At 33.6% G+C, this 26547-nt stretch overlaps 4 protein-coding genes across 5 annotated transcripts in view; all 4 read left to right on the top strand.

The window, feature by feature from the left end:
* The window catches only part of LOC111704217 (uncharacterized), a gene marked incomplete at its 5' end in the record, with an annotated part of 3414 nt that extends 3133 nt beyond the window's left edge, over nucleotides 1–281 (top strand). Inside the window, 1 exon segment of the mRNA XM_023476369.1 lies at nucleotides 102–281. Coding sequence (XP_023332137.1) covers nucleotides 102–194 — 93 coding nt within the window.
* A 3111-nt stretch (nucleotides 282–3392) lies between these two features.
* Nucleotides 3393–7946, top strand: LOC111704223 (uncharacterized). Its single transcript, XM_023476377.1, has 8 exons — nucleotides 3393–3541; nucleotides 4315–4408; nucleotides 5167–5261; nucleotides 6189–6256; nucleotides 6593–6654; nucleotides 6939–6985; nucleotides 7183–7276; nucleotides 7357–7946. The coding sequence occupies exons 1-8, from the start codon at nucleotides 3436–3438 to the stop codon at nucleotides 7451–7453; spliced, it is 663 nt and encodes a 220-aa protein (XP_023332145.1). The 5' UTR covers nucleotides 3393–3435; the 3' UTR covers nucleotides 7454–7946.
* A 546-nt stretch (nucleotides 7947–8492) lies between these two features.
* On the top strand, nucleotides 8493–18229 carry LOC111704209 (uncharacterized). Its single transcript, XM_023476362.1, has 12 exons — nucleotides 8493–8540; nucleotides 8675–8779; nucleotides 9409–9500; nucleotides 10860–10977; nucleotides 11590–11670; nucleotides 11945–12007; nucleotides 13654–13749; nucleotides 15172–15257; nucleotides 16550–16638; nucleotides 17245–17354; nucleotides 17557–17669; nucleotides 18071–18229. Exons 1-11 carry the CDS (start codon nucleotides 8493–8495, stop codon nucleotides 17662–17664), a joined length of 996 nt encoding a protein of 331 aa, XP_023332130.1. The 3' UTR covers nucleotides 17665–17669; nucleotides 18071–18229.
* On the top strand, nucleotides 18217–26546 carry LOC111704222 (succinate--CoA ligase [GDP-forming] subunit beta, mitochondrial). Of its 2 annotated transcripts, none has more exons than XM_023476375.1 (11): nucleotides 18217–18354; nucleotides 20130–20315; nucleotides 20410–20552; nucleotides 22690–22802; nucleotides 23134–23231; nucleotides 23419–23484; nucleotides 24027–24164; nucleotides 24297–24425; nucleotides 25011–25145; nucleotides 25340–25474; nucleotides 26114–26546. In XM_023476375.1, the coding sequence occupies exons 1-10, from the start codon at nucleotides 18229–18231 to the stop codon at nucleotides 25472–25474; spliced, it is 1269 nt and encodes a 422-aa protein (XP_023332143.1). In that variant the 5' UTR covers nucleotides 18217–18228; the 3' UTR covers nucleotides 26114–26546. The 2 variants fall into 2 exon arrangements, with proteins under 2 accessions (XP_023332143.1, XP_023332144.1); XM_023476376.1 differs by lacking the exon at nucleotides 22690–22802 and adding an exon at nucleotides 21469–21581.
* Nucleotide 26547: the final 1 nt, after the last annotated feature.

The raw sequence follows: 26547 nt of genomic DNA, 5'->3' as shown, positions 1-26547 counted from the left end.
GGGTATTTACCCCCAGGATTCTAGGGGGGGGGGTAAATAACCCCAATAACCCCCTTATATCCGCCACTGGTCTCCTATTTTATAAATATATATTTGTTTAGATGAACATGGAGTCTACTGGTGGAGCTGATTGTATTGAAGAGACTGGATGGGATTATACCAAGTTCTCCTGCTTCTACCTCTCTCCAAACTAGATTGTTTAAATAAATTTTATCTTGAAATGTCCATCATAAAAATTTGCTCTTTTTACAATTTGATTTGTAAATAAATTGAAAACATAATTTTAAAAGACCCTGGAGCTTAAGTGTAGATACTGTATAATATCATTAAGTTACAACTTCATATTTTTACAAAAATGTTGCTTGAGAAAAGAAACATGACAATAAATTTGTTTTTCGAAAAAACATAGATTCTTTTTTAAGTGCTCACTTATACATGCTGTTCAAAAAATACTTATGTTAATTTTTTGGCACTCTTATTTTTTAACGGGTTATGTAATCCTAATAATCAAAGGAATCGTATCCATATAATAATGAAAGGGATCGTAACCTAATAATTAAAGGGCCACTGGTCCACTATCCTATAATAATTAAAGGGATCGTAACCTAATAATTAAAGGGCCAGTGGCCCACTATCCTATAATAATATAAGGGATCGTAACCTAATAATTAAAGGGCCACTGGCCCACTATCCTATAATAATATAAGGGATCGTAACCATTAAATTAAAGGGCCACTGGCCCACTATCCTATAATAATTAAAGGGATACTATATCCTAAAATATTTTATAATAATAATTAAAGGAATCCTAAAAAGCAAAGGGATCTGATCTAAAATAATTGAAGGAATAGTATCCTAATGAATAAAGGAATCGTATCCCGAATCCCGATAATTGAAGGGATCGTATCCTAATAATTAAAGGGATTGTATCCTAATAATTAAAGGGATTGTATCCTAATAATCAAAGGGATTGTATCTAAAAAATTTTATTTAAAGGGATACTAGCCTAATAATGAATGGATTAGACTCCTATTTAAAAACATATTTTAAAAGTAATTGGCTAAATTCTCAACAATTTAAGCTTTAGAGACCATTAAATCGCAGTGATTTTTTAATTTTCTGTAAAAAAGTAGAATCAAATTATAAAAAAAACTTCATGATGTGTATTGTATTGTGTATATATAACATTCACATTGTATGGACTGGCCTTTTATTTCACGTCATAACTTATTTTATATTGTTTTGTAGCTCTAAACATGTTTATTTAAGGAATTTTAAACAACTGTTTTAGATTTAGTTTTTAAGGAATCTTCTCATTGATTTTTGCGTAAGGGATTGCAACCTTTAGATCACGTGTATTCAGCATTGCTCAATGATCAATGATCAACTTTAAAGGACACACAATTGTATTTGAATGAAAATTTAACAAATTAATAATAATAACCATTAATAAAGGTGTTTTGTTACTGAAATAAAAATAAAAAGATTAAAAATAAAGAGGAAAGATATTTTTATATAAATTATTGTAAATTTATTTATTATTATTATTAATTTATTGTAAATTCGACAATTTTTTGCACATTTTAGTGCAATTGAACTTACGTGCATGAATGAACATTTCCAACGAAATATTGGTTTAAAAGGAATTTAATGTTTTTTTTCTTCAAATAATTATAATTTATTAGCAATTTCTTGTTCATTTGCATTAATATATGTTCATTTGTACTAATCAAAGCTATATATGGTGGTAAATGTTCAAAATGGTCAAATTTTCGATTTTAGTTTTATTGAGCTTTTTTAGGTCATTTGTTTTAAAATAATTTCTATTGCACTAATCCGTAATAATAAAACAAGACATTCGTATATATATATGTTGTCTATAGCGGCCGAACGGCTGGACCGATCGAGCTGAAATTTTTTGTGTACACACATGGGTGTTATAAGCTAAAAAAATTCGAAATTTTTCATTTCACAATTTTATTTTAAAAATATTTTTTTCAAATATTTTTTTCAATTTTTTTTTTCACGGGCAACGCCGGGCGCCCTTCAGCTGGTTAAATATAATTTATGGGCAATGGAGGTAATTAATTGAATGAGTCGAATTCCGCTAGAATTATAAAAGGTATAGTTCTCCACGTGCTCACTATAGTGCGAATGAACGTTAGGGTAATATGTTACCAGGGGCGTACGAGGGCTTTTGTTTAGGGGGGGCACAATTTGCGCGCAAAAAATTTTTTTGGTCNTTGTATTAACAGTGAATTTAGACAAATCCTTATTCTTTGTCATTGTCAGGTGTTACTTTCTAAACGTATTTTCCTTTTAATTTTGTATTTTTGGAACTCCCAGAGGGGGCAAGTGAACTACTGCCCCCCCTTGGTACACCACTGTGCCTGACCTGAGGAAGGGAAATGCAAGCAGATGTAATATTAAAAGAGCCTCCCCCATGGATGCCCCCCCTCAGCCTCTCAGGGGGTGCACGCGTAGAGGGGGGCGGGGGGCGCGGCCCCCCCTCGTACGCCCCTGTCTGTTACATATCGTCTATATGCAACATCCCCCTTACTGAGCTTCCGACCTAATAACTTTCCGACCTACTGCAATATCGGACCTGCGCCAGCTTTTTATTTTTGCATTATTTGAGGGTTAGGTGAGGTTAAGGCAATATCTGGGCCGAGCGCTGCGGCTAGGACAGGCTAGGGGCCGCGTGTTGCGGCCACAAGTCCATTTAGTAGTTGATTAAACCACGTGCTAGTATAGTCGGATGTGTAGTATAGTGGATTCATGGCGTAGGTCAGAATTGGAGTATAGCGGATTTGCGTAGGTCGAAAAATACGGTGGTGTATTTTTCGACCTACACATATCCGCCATACTCCACTTCTGACCTACGCCAAATCCGCTATACTACACATCCGACCTACTGGCACGTGGTTTTACAGCTGCTATATGGACTTGTGGCCGCAGCGCCCGGCCCCCTAGCCTGTCCTAGCCGCAGCGCTCGGCCCAGAAATTGTCTTAACCTAACCTAACCATAAAATAATACTAAAATAATCAGCTGGCGTAGGTCCGATATTGCAGTAGGTCGGAAAGTTAGTAGGTCAGAAGTTCAGTAGGGATGTTGCGTCTAGACGATGTAACATTACCAAAAATACACCACCGAACATTAGTACGCATCCTTAAACTGCGAAGACGATCAAAAACAATGTCAAAGACCTTTATTTACAACTGCGCGGCATTAAGCTCAAATTGCGCTGTACCACCGACCGTCTCAGGAAAAGCATGGAGAAAGTGTTAATTTCTGTATTTTAGATTTAAAAGAAGCTATAAACTAAATATTTTTAATAATCAAATATTTGTTCCCATCAGAGATCATTTTTATCTAAGTGTTAATTATATTAAGGGAGATTTTTAACTTGTTTCTTTTTAGAAAGAGAAATCATTATGAGCTATGGATCTAAGAAGTACAGAGCTCCTAATGTTGTATTCTTTGATCTAGAAACAACAGGATTTGACCGGCCTATAAGACCTGTACAGATAGGAGCAATAGGTATATATTAAAAAAGTTTTAATAGTACATGGTCCCACTCAACAGGACAGGCTGGGGCCTCGAACGCTGGAGGGGGGCAATGTCAAGTAATTTCTTAATATACGAATTTTGGGTATAATCCTAGAGTACGATTTTTGGACCCCCCCCCAGCCCCCCGCCCCCCTCCTATCAATTTTGTACATGGATCTTACAGAAAATGTCTTTTCTTGACATAACCCGTGGCCACAGCGCTCGGCCCCCTAGCCTGTCCTAGCCGCAGCGCCCGGCCCCCTTAGCCTGTCCTAGCCACAGGGTTCGGCCCAGTAATTGTCCTAACCTAACCCTAATAAACAATATTTGTGCTGAAGAAAAAGTGGTCATGTACAAAATTGAAAGGGAAGGGGGGGGGGTCCAAAAATCGTTCAATAGGACAAACCCCAGTGTCTGGCCTCCTAGCCGCGGCGCCCGGCCCCCTAGCCTGTCCTAGCCGCAGCGCCCGGCCCCCTTAGCCTGTCCTAGCCGCAGGGTTCGGCCCAGTAATTGTCCTAACCTAACCCTAATAAACAATATTTGTGCTGAAGAAAAAGTGGTCATGTACAAAATTGAAAGGGAAGGGGGGGGGGGGTCCAAAATCGTATACTAGGACGGACCCCAATGTCTAAAATTCTTCAGTAATTTAATCTGATTATTTCTTATAAAAAAAGGTACATGTATTAAATTGCATTTTGGTCATCATTGCTTTAAATTATCATATTTTAATTCTAATGTTTTTCATACTGTCATGTTTATCTTAGATAGCTGGGGAGCAAACACTTACAACCAATTCGTCTGGCCTCGTCGACATGTTCATCCTAAAGCAACCCTTACTAATAAATTCTACGTCAGCAGGTAAAGTTGTGAAGAGAAGATAAACATGTTTAGTGTTAAGGGTTTTCTTTTTGTCCTCTCTAAGCAATTTTATAGTTTTATTTTTCACAGATTTATTGATCGTCTTTTAAAGCATATTGTAACACTGAATTTAATTTTATATTGATGGAACTTTAGTTGTAATTCCTGGGCTTGTTTTGGATTTTTTTCTGCTTCCAAAAAATGACACAATTTTCAAGCCAAAGAAGCGACGATATCTTCTGAGTATGTAATTGATTAGAAGAAGAGAAGAAAGAACAAGATATCGGCGTAAATGGGACATGCCCGGGAGGTCACTTCTAATTACGACACTCCCATGAATATTTGTTATTTTATTATCACATTATATAAATCTTTATTTGTTCCAAGCGATACAACGAAAAATTAACAGTAAAATTAAATCATGGGTTTCGTATAGAGTAAATTATATGTCAAAAAGCATATAGTTGGCTGATGATAAAAAAGACTCATTTAAATTCGAAAAAAAGCGAAAAACAGATAAAGACAGTTAAACAAAATAAAATGATTAGCGTAAGTTCACATTGAGGAATATTGTATGCGAGGCAATTTAAATATATGAGATCTGAAGATAAAATGTGAAAGACGACGCACACATTACGTACTTTTGAACAAGACTTTTTCATGTATCAGTGAATAAACAAAAAGCGACAAAATAAACAAAATATAAGGGCGTTTCACTAGAACTTAATTATTTTCTAACTTGTTATTTTATGTTTTAGAGGGACTCTGTTTCGCCAGGGGGAAGGAGCTCTGGATACTACAGATCTCGAGGATGCTCTTTATTCATTCTTAGACTGGCTTTCCTCACTTGGAGGTTAGTTTTTTGAATAACATAACGGTAAAACTATTGTAAAATGTTTAATAAGAACTAAACTAAGAAGTTATTTAAAATGATATATATTTCCCCCCCGGGATGTTCGGTATCTTAGAGCAATATTGTATAATGGTGGGAAATGTATGAAATTTTGGGGCTCAGCTACATTTTGCCTGGTAACATTTTGCCTGATTAACTTTTTGCCTTGTTCAAGTTTGCCTACTCACACATTGCCTGGGGTAACATTTCGCCTAGGTAACGCAAGAGCAAATTTTTTGCCTTTTCCATTTTTTCCAAACAGATTTTGTACAAATTAAACATTTATTTTTTCAAAAAGCTGATCCAGTTAAATATAAATGATTTGAATGTTGTAGAACAATTAAATTGTATCTTGGTTAGCGCTTTTTTAACATTAAAAATAACTGCAAAATTAGTGAGTATTTACTCTACAAAAGATAAAACATGGTTAGGCATCAGAGTTATATATTTTAAAAATACAGTTAACATCATGAAGCAAGGGTTTGAACATAATCATCTTTCGGCATGGTATGGTATTGTAGGAAATTGAATGATTTTCAAAAATTTGCAGAGTTGATGACAAATTCGCGGATTTTTGTAAATTTTTTTGGTGAAAAAAATTATTAACTAGGCTTAAAATTAACTCTTGTGTTACCATAGGCAATATGTTACTCAGGCAAGCCGTTATCTAGGCAAACTGCTACCTAGGCAAAATGTTACTAGTCAAAATGTGATTAGGCAAAATATGATGAGGCAAAATATCACTTGGCAAAACCGAACTATGCAAAATGTAGCTGGGCCAAGTTTGGGTATTCAGTGTAAAAATAACAATATATAATATATATCATAAAATTAGTGTTATTCTTTTTTTGAATTATTAGAAATATTTAAAGAAAATATAATGTTTAGGAAACGTCGTGCTGGTTGCCCACAAGTGCCTGGATTACGATGCTAAAGTTTTACTTCGGAACTTAGAGGAAATTCTCATGTTTTTAGCTTATTTTCTTGAACTTAAAGTATGCTACTAACTCACATTAAATAATCCTTAAATCACTGTAAACTCCGGTTTATTTACAACACCAAGTTGCAAAGATATAGGATTTGGAAAATTTGTATTTGTGGCAATCGACTAGTTCATTTGTTAAATGATTTTCTTCGATCAGTATGAAAATTTTGTGTTGTTAATTTTTCACTTATCTGCAATGATTCCCTTAGTTATTTTTTTTCATGTTAGTTCTAATGGTCTAAATTTCTCATATTAAATGGCATACTTCCGAGGCTTTGTGACCGAAATTTTCATGAGTGAATTTAAGGAGTTTAATATACCCTATGAGCACGTTATTCTTGGTTTCTCGGACAGCCTTCTAGCGAGCAGGTTCGATTTTTAAGAAGTAATTTTGTACCTGAAATTGACAAAATAAGAAAAATTTAATTTTGACCAGACCTTAAAATCCATTTAATTTAGATTCGGATCTGTATCCTAAATATTTCTTCAAGATTTCTTGTATTTACTAAGAAAAAATATTTTGAGAGCAAAAAGAATTGTTGGTAATTTTGCCAATTCAATCCGAATCCGGATTCAGGAAGCGAAAATGTTGTTGTGCAGCGGAACCGGACCCTAATCACTAGTTAAAACTATTAATAATAGTGTTTGTTTAGAGATCTGTATCCTGTTGCTCCCTCACACAAACTATCTTCAATGTTAGGAATGGGCAATTTGCTAAATTTTCAAGTGCATTCGTAATGTAATGGCTTGTTCTATGGCCGCTTACCAAAATTACTGTACATTGTACAGCCATTTTTGTAACATTTGTCCAGATGTGGTTTTCTAAAATTTAACAATGATTTTTAAATTTTCGTTATTACCTCAAAGATTTGTTACTTCATTTAAATGGCCGCATAGGTGAGGTTGGACTGCCAATCAGAGAGTCTCACGACGCTCTAGTCGACGCCGACGATTGTAGACGTATTTGTCGACGAATGGCCGGCCAGCGTAGGTATAAAATTGACGTTTATTAACCCATTATTTAACACATTTTTACTTAAAACTAATTTAATATTAAAATGTTTGTTTTAGGTTAAAATTTCTGGATTTTGTGTTTGATGAGAAGTGGTATCATACCCTAGATGATCAGTGGGAGTGGACCTTCCCTGGAGGCGTGGTGACGGTTTAGATCAATCCGGATACGTCCAGCCTAGAAACTCCACATCCGGATTTCTAATTCCACACTCACTATAAAAAATCTCTATCCCCGAATTAAGAATATAAACATTTCGGATGCAATTTGAGCTGGGGTTATAAAATCATCAACCCAGATCCGATGATGATTATCTTGATAAATTGCACATGTTCACAAAAGTTTTTTGCGAATTAATTCACACTATAAAATTATTATCCGGATAAATTGCACATTTTTGCACATTGAATGTCAATCCGTTTTCATTTGTATCCAAGAAGCACCCTGTGATATATAGAAGGGTTTAAATGTAACCAAAATATTGTCATAAATTAAAAAACTACCGTATTGCTACTGGGAAATCCCCCCCCCTCCCCGACCAACGTGTTTGTTTCTTATTTAATGCTAATCTAAATGAATTGAACATTATGATATTATTGTATTTTATTCTCTTGCATGCTTAACTTTAAAATATATTTATTAAAAAGATTTTAAAGAGGACCGTCTGTCAAGGGGAAGAAGGCCAATCACAACAATTTCTCGTCCGAGAATGAGGCTCGGACGAGAAATTGTTGTGGCTGGCCTTCCTCTCCTTGTTAAAATCATAAAATTTGATATTTTGTTTTGTACTCGTGAAAATCCTTATGATGTCCCTTGGTTGTATTTTTACAGAACTTCTAAATCGACGTGATTAAAAAGAATAAAAATTTTATCTTTTAAAAAACACTTTGGCATTAATGTACCTAGTACACTCAAATACCTCCATATCAACTAGTTGTGAATGAATAAAAAACGAGCACAAAAATGCATTGATTTAAGACATAGAATTCCAAAAATCGTTTTATGATCGGCTTGTGCCAATTACAGTCCTAGAAAAAAATAAAGATATTATATCCAGTCAGAAAACATTAAATTGATATTGTACATTCAGTTAAAAATCCATCAATGGGGAAGGCGTAATCTATTTGAAGAAGTATATATATATTTAAAAATTACTAAATTAATAAATACTTGTATGTTATTTTATTTCAGGAAAATGAAGGAGACTCCGATATCGTTGTGTGAAAAGGGATTCCTTTTAGAGGTAAACATACAGTTGCCCAAACAGAGGACGATAATTGAATTAATGGATTGCCTGTTGGGCGCTGTTTGAGTTTTGGAGCCTGGACTCATGGTTTATTGAAATCCACGACTGATGGAATGATTGATTAAACCAAGCTCCGTGGGAGGGTCGAGATTGCCTGGACTACAGTTGAAATCACTTACGGGCTTGACTGGGGTTGTTGTCAAGTTAGGCTGGGTAAAACAAGAATATTGGCGCAGGTAATAGGATTTTTCAAAAGGAATGAAAAAAATTGGACTTTTCAATGCAAGTTTTTGATACTTTTTACCAAACAATTCATTTATTTGCTCCCTAAACTCATTTATTTTCCCTAATTTAGCTACTAACAGTAGAAAAAAATCTGCTCTTCGGTCGAATAAAACTTCTGAAAGAAAGGGGAGGGGGGGTTCTAGAAAATGTGTACTAATAGTTCCTGATGCGGAAATTGGGCAAGTAATAGTCAAAATTAATTTTTTATCTAAATAAATTTCATTAAGTGTATCTAAAAAAGTTGGATTTTTTTTTACCTAACACGGTCAAATTTCAATATTTTTAAATTCTGTAAATTGATATTAATTCGGATATTTAACACGGTTTCAATGAAGTTTGATATTTTTTCAAAATTTTCATTTTTCTTATAATAGTGATTTTTACGCATTTTTTTATCATCAACGCCCATTTGAGACAGCCATTTTTAATATTTCAGAAAAAAACCTACCTTAGTATTTCCAGTGGAAAATATTCTGATTTTGTAAAATTGTTTTAGAAAAATTTCACAACCTTAGTATTCATTAAACAGTAAAAGCTTTTAAAGCACTGCCGAATAATTTTAAAGTTGAGAAAATTTTAGGTTTCTGCTCAAGTGGTTGAACCAATGTTTACCCGACCCAACGAGGGGACTCTTCAAGTTAATGTAGAGCTAACCTCTTTAGGGTCCCCCAGGTAAATTTTTTATACTTGTAACCTCACTAGGGGCCCCCAGGTAAATATTATATACTTGTAATCTCACTAGGGGCCCCCAGGTAAATATTATATACTTGTTACCTCACTAGGGGCCCCCAGGTAGAAAATACAGGGAAAGAAAGTTTCAAACCGTGCTTATGTTCCACGTTTTAGTAACTCTTCTTGTCTCGAGGTAAAATATCAATTAAAGAAACTATTTCCAATATATTATTAAGCATGACGAAAACCAGAAATATCACATTTTACTTCTTTTCTAAAATAAAACTGGAAACGATCTTTTTTTTTTATAGAAACATATACTTTTTTAGAAACAATTAAAATTTCAAGGTTTTCCATTTTCGCACTTGTCACGAATTCAAATCTTGGAAGCGTTTTGGAACATAAACTAATTACGTTAAAAATACAGTCCATAATTTTAAAATATCTTAAACTATGCAGACGGTTTTACTTCTCAACCTGAATAACAAAAATAAACTTTGCAAAGTTGGCCCTAACCTGACACTTAGTCAAATCACGGGTTGAAACCGTATTCCTCTGATTTAGAGGTCCCCAGGTAAAAAAAATTCGACTGTACTACATTTCATGATGACAAAAAAATCGACGTAAAAACGGAATAGGAACAATTTAAAAATCATGCTAAATATTGGACTGAAAACACGGAGTAAGGGAGGGATTTGAACCTCTGATACTTACAAAGGATGCATTAAAGGGACTGTAAAGGAAAAATGAAAGGGGGTATAAGCTGAAACCTGAGAATCTCTGGAGTTGATTGAGACATATATCTGATGTTCCTGTCTTGAGAAATTGCTATAAAACTGTGTAAAAATTATTTTCAAAACATATATATGCAGAATTTTGTATACGATTGGTAGTATTAAACACATCATATTCAACAAATGCGCAACCAATCTTAAAACAACGATATCCCAGAGGAGCCTGAGAAATTGAAGTTTGCTCCTAATATTATTTGAATTTAATGAGTTTTCCTTTTTAATGGATATAATTGATAATATTATTTATGCGTTCTGAACATGTCACCAGAACTCCAACCAATGGCAGTGCAGTATTATTGTCACGCGTCTCCATCTATATCACGTGACCAAATATACTGCACTGCCATTGGAGGGAGTTCTGGTCACGTGATAGGGACATATATCTTACATGTTTGATATATTTTTAACACAGTTTTATGTCAGTTTCTCGAGACAGGAATATCACATATAGGTATCGTTTAACTCCTGAGATTCTCAGGTTTCAGCCTATACCCCCTTTCATTTTACCTGTACAGTCCCTAGAAGTATCCCTGTAAGGTATATTGTGAGTTGATTTAATTTCTAGTTTTGAGGGTGGACGGGCTGGAGACCAAGGAGTAGAGCTGAGTCGACTATTGGAGAGAACACTCAAGGAATCAAGATGTCTAGATCTAGAATCTTTATGTATTGTTTCAGAAGAAAAAGTAAGTTTTATTTCACAAAGACATTAATTTTCACACTCCCAGCTTTCAAAAATAATTTTTGTACGTTTTTTTAATGTAATTTTGTAGGGTTTTATTTACTGAATTAGTAAAATAAAGGATTTTTTGACCGGGGAAAAATTATTTTTGGGAAAAATTATCGAAAAGAGTGAAACACACTCGCCTTTTGATGTCCAATATTTTTCTTCCCAATTATCAAAAATCATCATCTTAATCTTTTTTTTTTTTACATTTAGATTATGAAATTAAGGATCATCTAAACGTTTATCTTTGATTGGGCTGAACTAATTGGAATCGATTTTAATTCAATAAATTTTTTACCACGGCAAGGGTTTTACTCAGTTCCATGAGATTAACTGATCTTTCATTGGTCAGAAGTTCGGACGCACTAATGGAAGATCTGCTATTGATCTGTCAGCTCATTATATTTGCAAGTTTATTAATTGAGCGAAAAGTTTGTGTTCGCTTTTGGAATTATAATTTACCCTTATCTTATCAACAATTTTCCACTTCAGGTTGGTGTGTTGTACGATAAACAAAATATTCTTCATTTAAGAACCAAGTGATTATCATTGTATTGTTAAATATATCTAGGTTTGGGAAATACGTCTTGATATCCATGTTCTAAATCATGAAGGAAATCTGTTTGATGCTTCTAGTATAGCAGGTACAGACGTTATACATTTAGAACTAGAGAGAGGGAGAATAAGATAATATTACCTACTCACTCACTATCTATTGTTCAATACTATTCAGGTATAAATTCCTTGAGCTAATGTCCGCCATCCTTTTCTAAAAATAATTTCATATTATGATAAGAAATATTTTTGAAAAAAATAACTCGATAAAAGTTTTCACAATTCTCATTCATTTCTGAAAATTCTTTTCAGTATGAGAAACTGAATAGCAACATTTTATTTTAGTATTTTAAAAAATCAACATTTTGCAGGGCAAGATGGTTCTGGGAGTAAATGGATACAGAGAGATTTGTACCCTTCATTTAGCTAGTCAGGTAACTTGAAAAAGAAATCTTAAAATTTGGGAAAAAATTGTCAATTTTATTATGGCCACTGATCTAGATTTGTAGAGTACTTCTTACCACTTGTGATATTCTGACAGAATCAGTGATCAATGCTTAACAAGTTTTTAAATTCATTATCGTAATTTCATAAGACCCACAATTTTTTCGCGATGGTAAAATTCAAAATTTCGCGGAATATTTTCTAGACGGAACTTTTTGATTTTGACCAGCCTGAAGCCTTCTTTGGAGTCATGTTAGTTGCAACAAAATTAGACAAGCTAAATTCATGCATAAATTGCATTTTCAATTTCTCAATCTTTCGTGGACATTTATTCACTATAGATTTGATTTCGTATAGATTTGACACAGTTTTATATCAATTTCTCGAGACAGGAACATCAGATATGACTTTCATGGGTCGCGATCAAGAGCTAAAGTGATTAGGTTTCAGCCTATACCCCCTTTCATTTTTCCTTTACTGTCCCTTTAAGAAATAGAAAATATTTGTTAAATGTTCATTTGGCAGATTGTTAAGCAATCACACTGCTGAGAATACAAAAAGAATGAGTTTGTACAGAGCGTCCCATATCATATTAGACTATCTCCAAGCTTCAACGCCAAAATAAACCCATAATACTCGAAAAACCTAACATTTTCTGCAAGAAAAAATTTATATAAGCCGTATTCAATTTTACGAAATGATATGTTCTTCTGAAAATTTCTTATTAGTCCCAAATAAACATAATTTAGACTGATTAAAGATCTAATATGATATGGGACACACTGTAGAAAAGCTAGAAAGAAACCTCCCTAATTAAATACGACATGCAGTACTTTAAGCTAAGTGAACAACTGACTTAAGTGTAATTGTAAGTTATTCCAATTGGCCTCTAGTCCTGTCAATATAGCATCCTAAAATAGGAACAAATATTGAAATCTAAATTTTAGCAAATAATGCCTTTTTTTCTGTGAAGACAATGCAGTGTGCATTTGTACTTAAAAAATCTGAATGATTAATTCGGTAAACAAACTTTCTATGAAAACTGAAATAGAAATAGAAAAATTCTAGAGTGGTGGCTTTGAAAAGAACTATTTATCTATGCATTTTTAGGGCCAAATAAGTCATCCTGTATTCAGTGTATTATTAAAGTTTTATATAAGTTCTAAATATTCTTTGATAAATTTGTTGGATTTTTTGTTTTGAATTTTTAATGTCGTCTTCAAATCCTTTCCGTGTATGGTTTCTCCCGGGACTTATCTTCTAAACAGTGTGTAATCCTTGGTAACTAAATCTGCATTCTGCCTTTATCAATATCACTGTATAAATAGTAGTGCTTAGGATTGATTTAATGTTGATGCGGATCCGGATCCGGATTCTAAATCCGCACTGGAAAAAAACTGATCCGGATTAAGATTTACTTAATTTTTGATAAACAAAGCAGAATTGTAAATTATTTTTCTTCTGCTTTTCGGATATTTTTTTTGTTAAAATTAAGTAAACAAAGATCCGGAAATTTTTTTAAACTCTTTTTTTTAACGGTTTAGTTTTGAATTTTGAGATAAAAAAAAAATTTCGCAGTTTTTGATTGATATTGTGCCCCTTGGATTCTAGCACTGATGAAAAGTTGTTTTTATAGATCCTGGTGGAGAAAAATCTAGTTCTCCGACTCGCAACTACAGCTGCTGAGAGAGCTAAGAGAACCGTGGATAAAATTAAAGCTAGTCTTGCTCAGGTAAACTTTTACTAAATCTTTTAATCAGTGTTTCGGATCCATATCATTTTGATTCGGACCCGGATCCGCGGATCCGCATCCGTGATGATGGATCCGGATCCGAGGTAACTTTTGATTCTGTGAATCGGATTTTCCCTATTAATTGTTATGCAAGGTTATAATTTATAAACTATAGTAATCCTAAAGTTAAAAATGTCGTCATTACTATTATATAAATGTAAACATTAAATTATTAAAGATAATTTTGTAAAATTTTCGTCATGTAAATAATACATTTACGAACCATTTTGATTTATTTATTCCATGGTTTTGGTTAATTTTTGGCGCTCCATGGATCCATATCAACGTTTCCTGATACGGATCCGGATCCGGATCCGACCAAATGATACGGATCCGAAACACTGCTTTTAATATTCTCATTTTAGAGAATATTTTCAAATTTGTATTTTTATATATCGCCACGTTTTCTTCTAAAATTTAGGATTATGAACGACTGTTTTAATTTCAATCTTACATCATCGTTTAATTGAAGAAAATTGTTTTCTAGGATATTTTAGAATTAACTTTAAAGAAAATTAAATATCTGAATTTATTAATGACAATATCTGGTACTGTTGTAGGCGTTTATATTAAAAGAATGAAGACCATTTTCGAATTAAATTTTGTTTCATATCAAGCTGTTAAACAGCATGGATACACAATACATAAACATCGAAACAAAGAGAAGCTGACATTTAAAAGCTTCTCTTTGATTACTTGGTAACTTTTAATTCAAAAAAACTGGTTAAAAATCAAATCTTAGATAAAACAGTCGTCTTCATTGTTCTAATATAATCTCCTTCCACTGAAATGCGCGGAGTATATAAGGTTTGTTCCCTTTTTCATCTTTCGATCTTGATTTTTAAGGGGCTCTAATCCATCTTGATTTTTGGGGTTTTTATTGTTATTTTGTTCTCGCTTAGGGCGAAAAATAAGCGTTTTTTATCTAATATTTTTATGATCTGAGAGTTAATTATGAAAATATTTATTCCTGTTTCGCGGATTTTTAATAATAAAGACAACATTTTAATATTTTCTAGGAATGTTCGAAAATCCAGCGCCAGCAAAATATTATTTTTTTAAAATCAAAAATATTATAAAATATTAACTATATATGAATGCGTCGAAAAATAATCAATGACTATTGATTGGTTGTCATATCTAAATGATTTGCATAGAATTAAATTGATTATTTTACGATCCGAGTTGAATATTGCAACTTTTTGAATTTGTATGGACGCCACGTTCTTCAGCATGAGTCGTTTTTAACAATTTTCTCTTTTTAACGCAACAGATAGAAGTAAGATTAGTAGCGATCAAAAGCGCTTATTTTTCGCCGAAAGCCCATACCCCCATACATTTTTCTCGATCATTCCCTTTAAGGATGAAGAGGCGAGGAAGAACAAAGGAGCTCGGGGCTTCGCAGCCAAAACAAGAAACAATTCTATCCTTAACAATTCTACTCCGAGGAACCATATTTATATCCTCACAGTGTATCTATTTTCTGCTAATTTTTTCGAAAAACTTTAAAAGGATTTAAAACTTTAAAACAAATTATTCACTCAATCTATAAAATAAAACAAAACATTCGTATATACGTCACCAATAGCCGGCCAAACGGCAGGACCGATTGGCTTAATTTTTTTGTGAATACTCAGGGGTGGCCGGAGGGTGTCTTGAGCTGAAAAATATCTATTTTAAAATTTTTTTTACTTATTTTTTTCAAATTTACTGAAATTATGTTTCCACGGGCAACGCCGGGCCCTTGGACAGTTTTCCATAAAGGAATTTAAAGCATTGCCTACTGAATGCCTACTGAATGAGAAGTTAAGGGACTGTCGTTAAAATTTACAACGTTACCCATTACTCTATAATCTGATCCCAAATGTGGAAGATATCGTCGTTTTTATGGCTTGATTTGTTTATCCAAACAATTTCTTATAGACAAACGTCCGCAAACCACTTTACAGAGACAATACAATTAAAAATATGTAATTTAAGATGAAAATTATGTAGATATATATATGTATAATATTTAAGTACTTTTGATCCAACAAAGGTTCTGAGGGTACCGTTTTGAATACCGTTGTATATACGAAGTCTCTTCAATTACGTCATCATTCCCTTTTAAGTTCTGTAAACTTCCTAGAATTTAACCAATAGATTGAATTTATTTAAAAAATTGGGTCTCTTTGTTGTGGGGGGGATTGACGTTTTAAACAGGCTTACGATTTTGAACTGTATTTGTTTAAAAAAAAAATGATGTTTCTGTCATTTAATGTTCACTTATTATAAAGTGCCTTTTTAGAGGATTTTATTTTAAAGTTCCTTTAAAGGGAAGTTTATTATAAAGTTTCTTTTTAAAGGAGTATATCATAAAGTTCCTTTTTAGAGAAAATTATTATAACTTATAAGGTTCTTTTTTAGAGGAATTTATTATAAAGTTCCTTCTTAAGGAGTTTATAAAGTTCCTTTTAAGTTCCTTTTTAAAGGAATTTAGTATAAAGTTCCTTTTTAGATTAATTTATTAAAAAGTTCCGTTTTAGATTAATTTATTATTAAGTTCCTTTATAGATTAATTTATTATAAAGTGCCTTTTTAGATTAATTAATTAAGTGTCTTTTAAGATTAATTAGTTATAAAGTTCCTTTTTTTAGAGTTGTTTGTTACAAAGTTCCTTTTTAAAGTAATTTATCATAAAATCCTTTTTCGAGTAATTGCTAAGTTGATGAGAATCTAAATATGTATTTTCTTCTAAAAGAAGTATGTTTGATTTTACTCGTGTTGTCCCTCTTGCCAGAGCTGTGGTAAAGAACTCTAAACCTCAGAAAACAACTAAACAAAAACTAGGTATAGAAATATTTGTCGACATTGTGCAATATTCTAATCTAATTGTTTACTGAATCGATTATAATCTTTCACATTCTGGTTACTTTTCTGCACGCGTTCTAGTAATTGTAAGTGTATTTGCCCTTTCCCCCCCCCCACCCATCCCAAAAAAAATGGTAAAAAAACACTATATTAACAACAAAAATAGAATATTATTTTCTACAATTTTAAAACATTTTCTCAGCAAAATAGAACTGACTAACTCTAAAATACCGTTAGAATACTCAAAAAATCTTACATTTTCTGCATTCAAAGTATTATATACACTTTTTTATGTGATTCAATCTTTAATATTTCATCAGTTTCAGAAATCTCCCAATTTAGAGTAAAGAAGGATTCTTTTTAAAAATACAAATTAGTTGCTCAAATGTGTTCTCTATCTGTATAATGCACAGCTTCAAAGTAGGGAATATATTTCGATGGTTTTTTTACATCATCTCAAGGATGAGAAGCTTGTTTTGATCGATTATATAATATTTATAGTTGAATGATTCAATATGCTGTGATTCAAATTGAGAAGATCCGAAGCAGAAGTACTTAGTATTTAGTACTTGATCTATATTGTAGGTATAGATGGAGATGTGGTTGATCTAGTTCCTGAAGGTATGGAAGAGGAGGATGGAGAGGACAAGGAGGACGATGAGGACGAGTCCTCGGATGCTGATTCAGATTGCGAGGTTAGTTGATTTTTATTCTAATATTTCTAAGCGGAACCTGGGTTGTATACACCTGTAGGCGGCCTGGGAGATGGTCCTTTTTGCAAATCTCTTCTCTAATAATTCTCGTATTCAATTATCAATTATTATTTAATAAATACGGAGGATTAAAAACTAAAAATAAAAGCAATGAAAAATCTAAAGATTATGTTTTGACCTTCAGGTTACATCCGTGAAAACTAAAGAAGAGCTTCTTCGGGAGAAGATCAAGGAACATATAGACCTAGAGGATAGTGAGGAGGAGGAGACAACTACCTTGACATCAGTTTAATTCAGGTATAATTACCCTCCCCCCCCCTCGTCGAGATGATTTATTTATTATGGTCCTGTAAAGAAACTGAGCTTTAAGGCTTATTCCCTGTAGTTTCGATAAGGGTTTTCAACGAATGGGGAAATCGTTTCGCTAAAATTTAAAATTTTTTGCCGAAATTGTTGCCTATTTCGTTTTGTTTTTCACGAAATTCCGCATCGTTTTCGCTTCCTGTCATACATTCATTTTTGCGAAATTTCACAAGCAAGTTTACGAAATAAGAAAGAAGATTTTAGCGAAATATCGCATTTTTTTCACGAAAGCTTTGTTTCATTGGAAACCCTGGTTTTTTTTTCTTCAAAACTTCAAACCTAGAATAATTGCCCCAGATATGAAATAACCGTGTATAATACATCATTTTATTCAGATGTATGAGTTGTAGGAGTTGGTTTAAAAGAAGAAACCTAAACACGTGAAATACATTCAGAAATCTACCGTTAATTAATCTTATTCTAGTTACAACTAAATGATTTAGTATGATTTAAGATTTCTACCTGATTTTTTATATTTTTTTCTTGCAGAAAAATGTCCGCTATCTGCAAGGGAGCAAGGTTGACCCCACGGCTGCTGAAGCTGACCCCGGCAGCTAATGGTGCTGGTCAGACTAGGAACCTCAACCTTCTAGAATACCAGTCAAAAGGACTGCTTCAGGTGAGAATTATATACGGACTTTTTGTGTAAAAATTGATAAATTCAATGCAGGGTTGGTAGAAAAAAAACAGCCCTCAAAAACACACCTAATAAAAAATAATAAACCCCAATTTAAAAACCCACCTTTAAGTGTTTTTTTTGGGGGTTTTATTATTTTTTTTAGATTTTTTCTAATAATTACCTTTTCTTCCCTTTCATTATGATAAACTCTTTAAGAAAAAAGATCTACTATAAACTGTATTCATTTTTAGAGAGTTTACCGCACTAAAACGGACACATTTATTCATTTCCTAAGACTTAAACCAGTGATCTTAACAACCCCAAAAACACTCGAAAACCCAATAAACCATAAGGGCTGGTTAAAAAAAATAGTTTTTTTCCAACCCAGATTCGAGTATCCTTTTTTCCTGCTTTTTATAAAAACTAGGCTTTTAGGGCACTTCGCGCCCATCTTCTATTTAAACTTCTAATTGTGGCTTTATCAGTGAGCATCTTCTCTTTGTACAGTATTTATAAAACAAAAAAAACGAAAAAGTTTGCGGATTTCATAATATTTTTTCGTGCATTTTCAAAATTTTACAAAAATAAAAAACTTACTTTTAAAATTTCGGTCATTCATAAACCTATTCTGGGGTCCCTAGATGTCCCACAAAAAATTTGGGCCCGATCGGTTCATCCATTGTAACGTTTATTGGATACAAACAGACAAGCCAAATTTATATATAGATGCATTAGTAAGGACGAGATCGAAATACCAAAATTTTTTGTAGGTGGACATTTGTTTAAGAAAAATATTATTTTAAACGTTATGCACACACTAATCTAAGACGGTTAGTTTTGCTTTGCACCATCATTAGTCCTATGACATTTTTTATGGTGCAGTGGTTTATTTTTGATGGCCCTTTTAAATTTGAAAGATTACCGGAAACCAGTGGACAATTTTCTTTTGTTCATGATTATGGTCTGACGGATTCCTTTATTTCATGATTTAACAAAATAGTTTTTCACCCTCTTTAAAATGAAACCTGTATTATTGTGAATCGTTGATGGTACTATACTTATTTAATAGGTCCGTTCAGGAATATCAGGTCCGTTAAAAACTTGACAATACCGTCCTGTTCAGGATTATTTCTAGGTTAAAATCGTCACCTTTATTTAACCGAAAACAGTAATATTTTAAATCGTTGATGACAGTTACTAATTAAAATTTCCCTCATAAACGTAACCATTCCGTCCTGTTAAGGATGATGGCATGACGGTACAGAAGTTCGGTATGGCGACCATTTGCAACTTTCATCAACTTTTCTAGTTTAACTAGAAAATCGTCGCTTTTATTTAACCGAAAACGGTACCATTGTTAATTGTTAATGGCCCTCGCTGATATTAAAATAAAGTTCTACACGTAACAATTCTCTCTTTTTAAGGATATGGTTTGACGGTACAGAAGTTCCGTATGGCGAAATTTATTAATTTCATAAACTTTTCTAGATTTAAGTAAAAAATCGTCACCTTGCGTAAATAAAAAAAAACTGTACCATTGTGAATTGGTGATGGCACTCATTGATATTAAAAAAACGAAGTCCCTAAACGTAACAATTCCCGTATGTAAGGATTATGGTGTGGCAGTACAGAAGTTCCGTATGGCGACCATCTTTAATTTCCAGAAACTTTTCTAGATTTAACTAAAAAATCGTCACCTTTATTTAACCAAAAACGGTACCATTGTGAATCGTTAATTATAATGTCCCTGAAGGTAAAAATTCTCTCTTTTTAAGGATTATGGTGTGACGGTACAGAAGTTCCGTATGGCAACCAACCAGGAGGAGGCTGCCAGTATCCCCGGGGAGTTCCCCTGTGCCGAGTACGTGATCAAGGCCCAGGTGCTGGCTGGGGGTAGGGGTAAGGGACACTTTGACAACGGGTTCAAGGGAGGTGTTCATCTCACCAAGGATCCCTCTAAGGTAAATATTTAATCGATATATTTAAAAATCACTTATTCTACCCTTGGCCTTTTGATCTTGGATTTTCTTAGTTTCAAGATTTTATTTGCTGCAGGTTCCCGGCCTGTGTACTTCAATGATCGGTCACCGACTAATCACGAAGCAGACCCCGCCAGCTGGGATACCGGTCAGCAAGGTCATGGTGGCCGAGGCTATTGATATCACCAGAGAAACATACTTCTGTATCCTTCTTGACCGGTTAGTTTTAGGCTTCTAATTTAGGATATTCTAGTTTTATGTTAGATGTTTTGAACAACAATAGTTGCATGTTGTGTAATGTATATTGCAGTGCTTAAGATCCATTTATCTTTTGATTCGGATCCGGATCCGGATCCTGGATCCGCACTGGAAAAAAATGGATCCTGATCCAAACCGGATCAGGATCCAGGTAATTCTCAAATTTTACTGAATTTTTAACAAAGCATGATTTTTTTATATTTGTGTCTTATATATTTCGTTTATTTTTATGCTAAAACTTGAAGAACCATTCAGAAGTCAGGACATTTTTTAAATCTCTTTTTTTAATAGTGCAGATTTTGATTTTGAGAGTACAACTTTTTTTGCAGTTTTTGGCTGATGCTTTGCGCCTTGGATCCGGATCCGTGGATTCGCATATGTTTGTGGATCCGGATCCAAATTCCGGAAGCCAAAATTTTGCGGATTCAACGGATCCGGATCCTAAGCAATGGTATATTGTGTTGTACAACATTAAGACTGAATGTATATTTTGTTGTACAACATTAAAATTAAATGTATATTGTGTTGTACAACATAAAAACTAAATTTGTATTGTGTTGTACAACATTAAAACTGAATGTATATTGTGTTGTACAAGATTAAAACTAAATGTGTATTGTGTTGTACAACATTAAAACTAAATGTGTTGTAAAACACAATATACTGTCAGTTCTAGTTGTAAAACACAATATACATTATATTTTGGTGTTGTACAACAACATAAACATTTAGTTTTAATGTTGTACAACACAATACAAGTTTAGTCTTAATGTTGTAAAACACAATACATTAAGACTGGATGTATAATGAGACTGGTTGTATATAGTGTTGTACAAGATTAAAACTAAATGTATACTGAAATTATATTGTATTGCAGGGAGTACAACGGCCCTGTGATAGTGGCTAGTCCTGATGGTGGAGTTGATATTGAGGAGGTTGCTGAGAAAACTCCTGAAAGAATTATGAAGATCCCTGTTGACATAAAAATAGGTACAGGATTAATTAATCTATGGATCGATCGTAGATTTGTTCTTTAGCAGAAAGTGTCAAGTAAATATTTGACCAACGCACATTACCGCCATCATTATCCAATCAAATCCTCTTATTTCAGCGATGGTACAGATGGTTTCTGTATCAAATCAAAACACCTTCTGCTCCTTGAGCAAATATGAATGACCCATATTAACCCTTGACATATTTACATAATACAAACAATAATATGACAAAATCCTCATATTTTTGTTTGCTGAGACTAAGAACCTATGAAGGGGTGGATTTACTCTACAAGAGAAAAATCCTTACAAGGTTACAATATCGTAAATTTAAAATTAGAAGGAAATATTCATCTCTAAAAATTTCTAAGTGTTCCCTGTTGCTGATCCTGATTGACAGTTCTCCGACACCTGCTCTGTCATCTCTCACATCACTGACTTTCACAATCATCACTATGTGTCTATCTATATATGTTTCCATATTCTGTTCCTTCTCGGATATTTATCACTTCTCCTTACTCAGAGTCTTATATTTTTGTATCCTGGTCACTTTGTAAGAGTAGTTTGCACACAGGGTCTTCCTTCCACGTTATTCCGAAGAAAGAACTCTTCTCCTTTCTCAGAGTTTTATATTTTTGTATCCTGGTTACTTCGTAAGAGTAGTTTGCACACAGGGTCTTCCTTCTACGTTATTCTGAAGAAAGAACTCTTCTCCTCCCATACGGTGAATAATAGACGAGGTTCTGGCTTCATCTGTTAGCTGAAAACAGTTTTCAAAGATCTAAAAATAAAAATATATATCTAGTTTTCTCGCTATTTCTTTTTAGATCTTACAGTTCTTCTATGGTTCTAAACTAGCTAGAACATGCCGTGGTCACACTGCATCAGTGTTGTACAACATTAAAATTAAATGTATATTGTGTTGTACAACAACATTAAAACTGAACGTATATTGTGTTGAACAAGATTAAGACTGAATGTTTATTGTGTTTTACAACTAGAACTGACAGTATATTGTGTTTTGCAACATTAAAACTGGATGTATATTGAGACTGGTTGTATATTGTGTTGTACAACATTAAAACTGAAATTAAATTGTATTGCAGGGAGTACAACGGTCCTGTGATAGTGGCTAGTCCTGATGGTGGAGTTGATATTGAGGAGGTTGCTGAGAAAACTCCTGAAAGAATTATGAAGATCCCTGTTGACATAAAAATAGGTACAGGATTAATTAATCTATGGATCGATCGTAGATTTGTTCTTTAACAGAAAGTGTCTTAACTGAAATTTGTTCAGTATTAAATATTAACGATATACAGCACCGCCGTATCTTTTAGTATGTACCTATTTCACTTGACAGGACAGGACACCATATTTTTCCTAAAATATCTTAGCTGGTAAATAAACGAGGTTTTGTATCACTAATTTCATTCTGGAAAATTTAGTTTTTAATGCTATCTTGGGGTATACTCTTAAAAATGGTATGGGATAATTTCAGTTGATTGATTTGTTGATTGATTAATTCATTTGTGCTAACGTATACTTTCCAGGAGTCACTGATGAGATGGCGACCCAGGTTGCTGAATTCCTTGGGTTTAAAGGAGAGCTTGTACCCCAGTGTGCTCAGCAGATAAAGAACCTGTACAAGGAAAACAAGATTTAATTAAGAAAACATTTTGAATATTGGAATCTGACTTCTCGTTCTGCGGANCCCCCCCCCCCACAGAAAATAAGCTCCTGAACTTCTCAAAATATTTCAGTCGGAATTGAAAAAATCTTTTTAATTGAAAAAAATTGAGTTGTATTATTATTAAATAAAATTGTTTTTTTGCCAGGTTTTCCTTGATGTTGATTGTGTTCAGCTTGAAATCAACCCCCTTGCTGAAACACCTCAGGGCATGGTAAGTTATATATTAATTGTATTTTGCCTTCTAAAACTAATGGTTGAGACTTAAAAGGTGTTGACCTAATCTCAAGTGACTTTCAATTTAAAAAAGAGTGGCATTCCTGATTCACAACGTTACCCCCAATGATATCATCATGATTTTCCTCTTTAAAAATTGATAATTTTCGATAATTTTCTGCTGCAGTTTTTTGTAAACATATGTTTTCAACCTAGATTAAGCTTTTGGTGCCTTCAGCATGCAGTGACTTTGAAGGCTTCTAAGTTAGGATATTCTAGTTTTAATGTAAAATTATTTTATTTTATTTTATTTTATTTTATTTTGTTTTGTTTTATTAAGAAAAAATGTTAGATGTTTTGTATAACATTAATAGTTGCAAATCCGGATCCTGGATCCGCACTGGAAAAAAAGGATTCGGATTCAAATCCGGATCCAAATCCTGGTTATTTCTTGATTTTGAGAGTACAACTTTTTTTGCAGTTTTTGGCTGATGCTTTGCGCCTTGGATCCGGATCCGTGGATTCGCATATTTATTTCAGGTGTACACTGCTGATGCTAAACTAGGGTTTGACGATAATGCTTCCTTCCGTCAGCGGAGCATCTTCGACATGGAGGACACTACCGAGAGTGAGCCTAGGGAGGTTGAGGCTGCTAAACATAACCTCAATTATGTTCAGGTAAAATTCTCCGAATTAATCTTTATTTTCATCTTTTAAAAATCCTTTACAAAAAGTTTTAAACAGGGGTGCAATGTCATGTGTGTTGATTATGCAAGATACAAATTTTATTTTTACTTAATTACCTCGCAGATGGATGGCAACATTGGATGCCTGGTGAATGGAGCTGGTCTTGCAATGGCTACCATGGATATTATCAAACTTTACGGAGGAGAACCAGCAAACTTCCTGGATGTCGGAGGCAATGTTCAAGAGGAACAGGTAACACCTCGTCGTAGTTGATTTCCAGGAGGAGCAGGTAATGAAAAGGAAGAATACTAACAGGTAACATCTCGTCGGAGTTGATTTCCAGGAGAAGCAGTTAATGAAAAGGAGGAATACTAACAGGTAACATCTACTCGGAGTTGATTTCCAGGAGAAGTAGGTAATGAAAAGGAGGAATACTAACAGGTAACATCTACTCGGAGTTGATTTCCAGGAGGAGCAGGTAATGAAAAGGAGGAATACTTATAGGTAACATCTCGTCGGAGTTGATTTCCAGGAGAAGCAGGTAATGAAAAGGAGGAATACTTATAGGTAACATCTCGTCGGAGTTGATTTCCAGGAGAAGCAGGTAATGAAAAGGAGGAATACTAACATGTAACACCTCGTCGGATGCAGTATTCAGGAGGGACTAGAAACAATGACGGATTCAATATTTGAGATAAAACTAGATGATTTTTTAATGCGAAGAGTAGGGTATAGAGTGTTAGGTAGGGGTAGGTCGGTTGGTTCAAAAAGATGAAAGTGTGCCTGTCAATTTGTCAAATCATAATTTTTAAATATAAGCAATTTGTTAAATTTTAGGTGAAGGAGGCATTCCGCATCATAACAGAGGATGATAAGGTTAAAGCGATTCTTGTAAACGTGTTCGGAGGAATCGTTAACTGCGCTACCATCGCTAATGGGATCGTTAACGCCTGCAAGTCTATCGATCTGAAGGTACAAAGTTTATTTATCTGAAAATTTTAAGATGTTAAATTCACAAAATTTGAATGCATTGGCGGAATTATGTGAAGAGACTGGGGAATACTAACGAAAGGGGTTAAATTTGACCCTTTTGAAGAGTACTGCAATAAAATAGAAGGTACTCGGTGGATGCGCTCAAACAACTTGTTTATTATTTGTAACGCTAGGTGCCTCTAGTAGTCCGACTGGAGGGAACCAATGTTGATGCTGCCAAGAAGATTCTGGCGGAATCTGATGTTAAGATTGCTTCTGCTTCTGACCTGGACGATGCCGCCAGGAAGGCAGTTGGCATGCTTGCTTAGGTTAGATTAAAATTTCAGCCTTACACTTGTTTTATTCAAGAAAAAGTTCATAATGTATTCAAAGCTGAAAACTTTAAAATGAAATATCCTTAATCCTGATCGCTGAATCTGAGTATCCAATGTTCACACTTTTGATTTTCTTCCTAATCGTCTCTTTTTGGATATCCCTACTGTATAAAAGTTACGTTTGATAACAATTACAGATACAATTCTATATCGATTGAACTAATATCCTATTGAATTAAATCCAGCTTTTCACAAGCCGGCTTTTAAAGCATTTGACCAAATATAAATTTAATCATGTTAATAGGAACTTATTAAGAAATATATTTTATCACATTTTAGGACTATCATCATTTGAAACGTTAGTCTTAACAAACATTAATCCAAAACTTACATATATTTAATTGATGTTTAGCTCAAATGATACGACACAATTTTTGTAGGAAAAACATGACTTTTTGATCAAAGAGAGTTAAATAAAAATTAAGTTGATGTCTATTTTTTTAGCATTAATAATCAACCCCCCCCCCACACCACTCTGTCATCAATGTTGGGGAAAATTCCTGGAAATGTTTTCATTAAAATACCTCGAAATTAAGCATTTTTAAGTGAACGTTAAGATTCTTACTTTTGTAGGTGAGCCAACATCTGAAGCGATCAGCACATCATCTATAAATACCAACTTACTGACAATCAGATTTATATATACCAATATGTAAACATATCCTGTAAAACAGAAGTTGGCTTCCAACACTAACAATGGCTGGGATATTTTATATCATTCCTTTACCGCTGTTCAAAAAAAATTTACTTGTGTCAAAAGAATTTAGAACTTTTTTACTTTTTCAATTTTATTATATAAACTGGGAATTGTTGTTTAGGGATAAGTTTGTATGCTTTTACACCTTGTGAACTGTACAGTACATTACAGTACAATTATCATAAACAGAAAACAGCGTAGATTGTACTTGTACACTGTTAAAAATTGTGCCAGATTTATGCATTTACAGTGCGACCACCGCGTGCATTTAAAAAGAACCGGAAATAGATTTATTTATCTTTTTCAGAAT

The sequence above is a fragment of the Eurytemora carolleeae genome, unplaced genomic scaffold (genome assembly GCF_000591075.1).
Source record: "Eurytemora carolleeae unplaced genomic scaffold, Eaff_2.0 scaffold527, whole genome shotgun sequence".
NCBI classification, from domain to species: Eukaryota; Metazoa; Arthropoda; class Copepoda; order Calanoida; family Temoridae; genus Eurytemora; species Eurytemora carolleeae.
This window is presented reverse-complemented; position numbering and strand designations above follow the sequence as displayed.

Excerpts from the sequence above, each read along its gene's own strand:
- LOC111704223 (XM_023476377.1), top strand. The coding sequence starts at position 3,436 with ATGAGCTATGGATCTAAGAAGTACAGAGCTCCTAATGTTGTATTCTTT. Across the intron at positions 4,409-5,166 it reads AATAAATTCTACGTCAGCAG|AGGGACTCTGTTTCGCCAGG; the intron begins GTAAAGTTGTGA and ends TTTATGTTTTAG. Across the intron at positions 7,277-7,356 it reads CGAATGGCCGGCCAGCGTAG|GTTAAAATTTCTGGATTTTG; the intron begins GTATAAAATTGA and ends TGTTTGTTTTAG.
- LOC111704209 (XM_023476362.1), top strand. The coding sequence starts at position 8,493 with ATGAAGGAGACTCCGATATCGTTGTGTGAAAAGGGATTCCTTTTAGAG. Across the intron at positions 10,978-11,589 it reads GTATTGTTTCAGAAGAAAAA|GTTTGGGAAATACGTCTTGA; the intron begins GTAAGTTTTATT and ends AAATATATCTAG. Across the intron at positions 17,355-17,556 it reads ATGCTGATTCAGATTGCGAG|GTTACATCCGTGAAAACTAA; the intron begins GTTAGTTGATTT and ends TTTGACCTTCAG.
- LOC111704222 (XM_023476375.1), top strand. The coding sequence starts at position 18,229 with ATGTCCGCTATCTGCAAGGGAGCAAGGTTGACCCCACGGCTGCTGAAG. Across the intron at positions 20,553-22,689 it reads TTCTGTATCCTTCTTGACCG|GGAGTACAACGGTCCTGTGA; the intron begins GTTAGTTTTAGG and ends ATTGTATTGCAG. Across the intron at positions 23,232-23,418 it reads AGATAAAGAACCTGTACAAG|GTTTTCCTTGATGTTGATTG; the intron begins GAAAACAAGATT and ends TTTTTTTGCCAG.